This window comes from Chlamydotis macqueenii, chromosome Z (genome assembly GCF_036417535.1).
Source record: "Chlamydotis macqueenii isolate bChlMac1 chromosome Z, bChlMac1.mat, whole genome shotgun sequence".
NCBI classification, from domain to species: Eukaryota; Metazoa; Chordata; class Aves; order Otidiformes; family Otididae; genus Chlamydotis; species Chlamydotis macqueenii.
The window spans coordinates 33,181,601-33,184,182 of NC_141593.1; the positions used below are offsets into that span (position 1 = coordinate 33,181,601).

Consider the following 2,582-nt stretch of genomic DNA (forward strand, 5'->3'; position numbering starts at 1 on the left):
TTAATTGTGCTCATGCACATTTGCATGCAAGTCTGACAGCAGGGATCCAATTGCAGGGTCTTTAATCTTCTGAGTCTCACATTTACACTCCTCTACAATCATGACTTCTTTGACCACGGGGACAGAAGCAGTACAGTTGAGTTCAAGGCGCTTCATGGAGAACTTGCTGGGCAAGCAATGAGAGCAAAAGGTATAAAGATGATCTTCTGGACCAGGAACATGAAAGGAACTACATTTTCCAAAACACAGATTATTCTGTACCATCACCTTCTCACAGTTCTCATGAGAAACACCCTGAAACAGAAAAAGCAGTTTTAAGTTTCTGGTACATGAATTGCCCATGGACTTTGCTAGAAGGCATGAAGGCAACTCCTGTGCCCGCCTCCCCCCCCCCCCCCCCCCAACCCGGGCAAAACTATCAAATTTTTCTTCTCAGAACATTGCCTTTAAACATGTTTATTTTTTTATGTCAAGCAAAAATAAAACATAAGAGCTTTTAAAAGCAAACTTTAGGACTCCTATGGGTGATTCATAAATTGAACAACAAAGGCAAAATCTGCTTCAGTCAGAGCTTTTGTCAGCTGATGGTGGAAAATCCAATCGGTAGATTTGTCATATTTACCTTGAAACTCCTCTTTGCGTTCTGCATTTCTGACATGGTTAAGCAGTCTTACCCACTTAGTAGGACTTAAAAGATCATTTTGGCCCAATGTTCTTGTAAATAAACCACAAGCTAAACTCAGCTGTAATACTGAAGATTTGTCTCCATGTGGAAGTGGTATGATGTTCTTTAGCTTTTTTTTTTTTAATGAAAAATCTTAAAAGTGCAATGGAAGATCCGTAACCTCTTCGTTTGTGAGAATAACACTTCCTTGTATGAAGAGAGCCTATGTCAACTCCCAAGCTGTAAAAAGCTAGACTGAAGTTAGCACTTTTATACTGGCGTAACTGCAGCCATCTTGGAGAAAACTTGGCATATTACATGGCACAGGAAGTAAAATGGTACAAGTTTCTGAGACACATCTCTATTTACGTATGTCTGCCAGTCAATTAAATGTAGTGAGGAATGTGATCCTTAGTGGACTGTGGTTATGGAAGCACTGAGAACTGATGTTGCCTTACAAGCAATACAGCATTTTTATCTGTACTATATCTATATAATATGACAGAATGGCTTCATCTGTGCATGGAACAATTTAACAGTTCTCCAGCATTCTTAGGACAGAATTAGATGTGTGCATCAGTCTTCCAGTTAATGCATGTATACAGGCTTTTTAGATGTATATTCATTGAATTGATAATTACTCACCACTGCCCTACTTGCTCAGGATGGGTCAGAACATTTTTCCATGAAAAGAATAAATAATTTTCTGGAAATTGAATATGTGGCTTTCCAGTGCTGCAATTTAGCACTTTGCCTCATCAGACTAAAGATTTTTCAGCCTTTTGCAGCGGCATTTTTCAGCCGCATTTTTCAGCCACTTATCATGTGTGCGTGTTCTGAAGCGGCCCTTAGCAAATGAAACAACTCCTGTGTCTTTAGTTGCTGATTACAAGAGGCAGGGAAAAGGACACGTTTATTCATCTTGGACACCTGTTCTTACCTGAGAAAAAGGCAGGGTTCTGCAGTTTTCTTCATGCATTTCATTGGTCTTGATTGGCAGGACAACCTCTTCAGATGCTGAATTCTTTTTTAACATGAAGTGGTCCCAAAATTTCTTAGCATCTTTTCTATAGGGAAGTCCAACCTCCTTCTTGCTGGCATAGTGGGATGGAGAGAAGTTTTCCATAGGAGAGATCTCTCTGGGTGCTGCCCATGTTCTCAGATGTTGGTCTGCATGGAGTTCTATGTTGGGAAGGATGAATCTGGACATTTTTTTCTCCTCTTGCTTCTCACTTTCAGATGCCGTCTGTGGAATTGCTACAAAAAAGCTTGGTCCTCCCAGGGTTTCCTTAACACCTGCTGGGTTTCCCCCTACCAGGTCACGAAAATTCTGACTTTCAAGCAGATTTTTATCCAGAGAGAAAAGGTGCTGAAACAGCCTTCTGCTTTTCCTTTGTGGTGAATCTCCCAGTGGCTCCGTGGCTCCAAGACATGAGAGCACTAACAGCTGAAGGAGAAGCAGTGACATGATCCTGTACAATGCAGCCCTGCAGCCCTGCTGCTACTGCAGGGAACATGGGGTGCTAGCTTTATACCAGAGCCCAGTGTCAGTTCACGGCTGCTCCCTGCCTGCAGAGGAGGGGAGGGCTCGGGGGAGACCCCGGTGTGGCTAATTGCGTTCATTTGCTGTAGATTACAATTATGATAGGGGAGTTTGTGCTAATGAAAGTCTGCTTTCAATCTGGATTATGTGTATTAGAAGGTCCTATCTAAAATCTGGTAACCCAGGATGGCATGGGGAACAGAAGGAGTCAACAGGAGGAAATGTTTGGATAAGCTGTCTAGTTTGGGCCTAGGAATTAAGGAAACATTTCACTTGTGTATTAGCGTGTTCAATGTGGTCTTCCTTGTTTATTTTGACTTTCCATTCCACAGAGCCAGAGACTGCCAAAACAGGGAGTGTTATTTCATCACAACA

At 42.0% G+C, this 2,582-nt stretch overlaps 1 protein-coding gene across 1 annotated transcript; it reads right to left on the reverse strand.

Annotated features, from left to right (window-relative positions):
* On the reverse strand, positions 1 to 2,132 carry CER1 (cerberus 1, DAN family BMP antagonist). The gene is made up of 2 exons (XM_010116646.2): positions 1,605 to 2,132; positions 1 to 294 (listed from the first exon to the last, which is right to left on the reverse strand). The coding sequence occupies exons 1-2, from the start codon at positions 2,130 to 2,132 to the stop codon at positions 1 to 3; spliced, it is 822 nt and encodes a 273-aa protein (XP_010114948.2).
* Between the last annotated feature and the right edge of the window lie 450 nt (positions 2,133 to 2,582).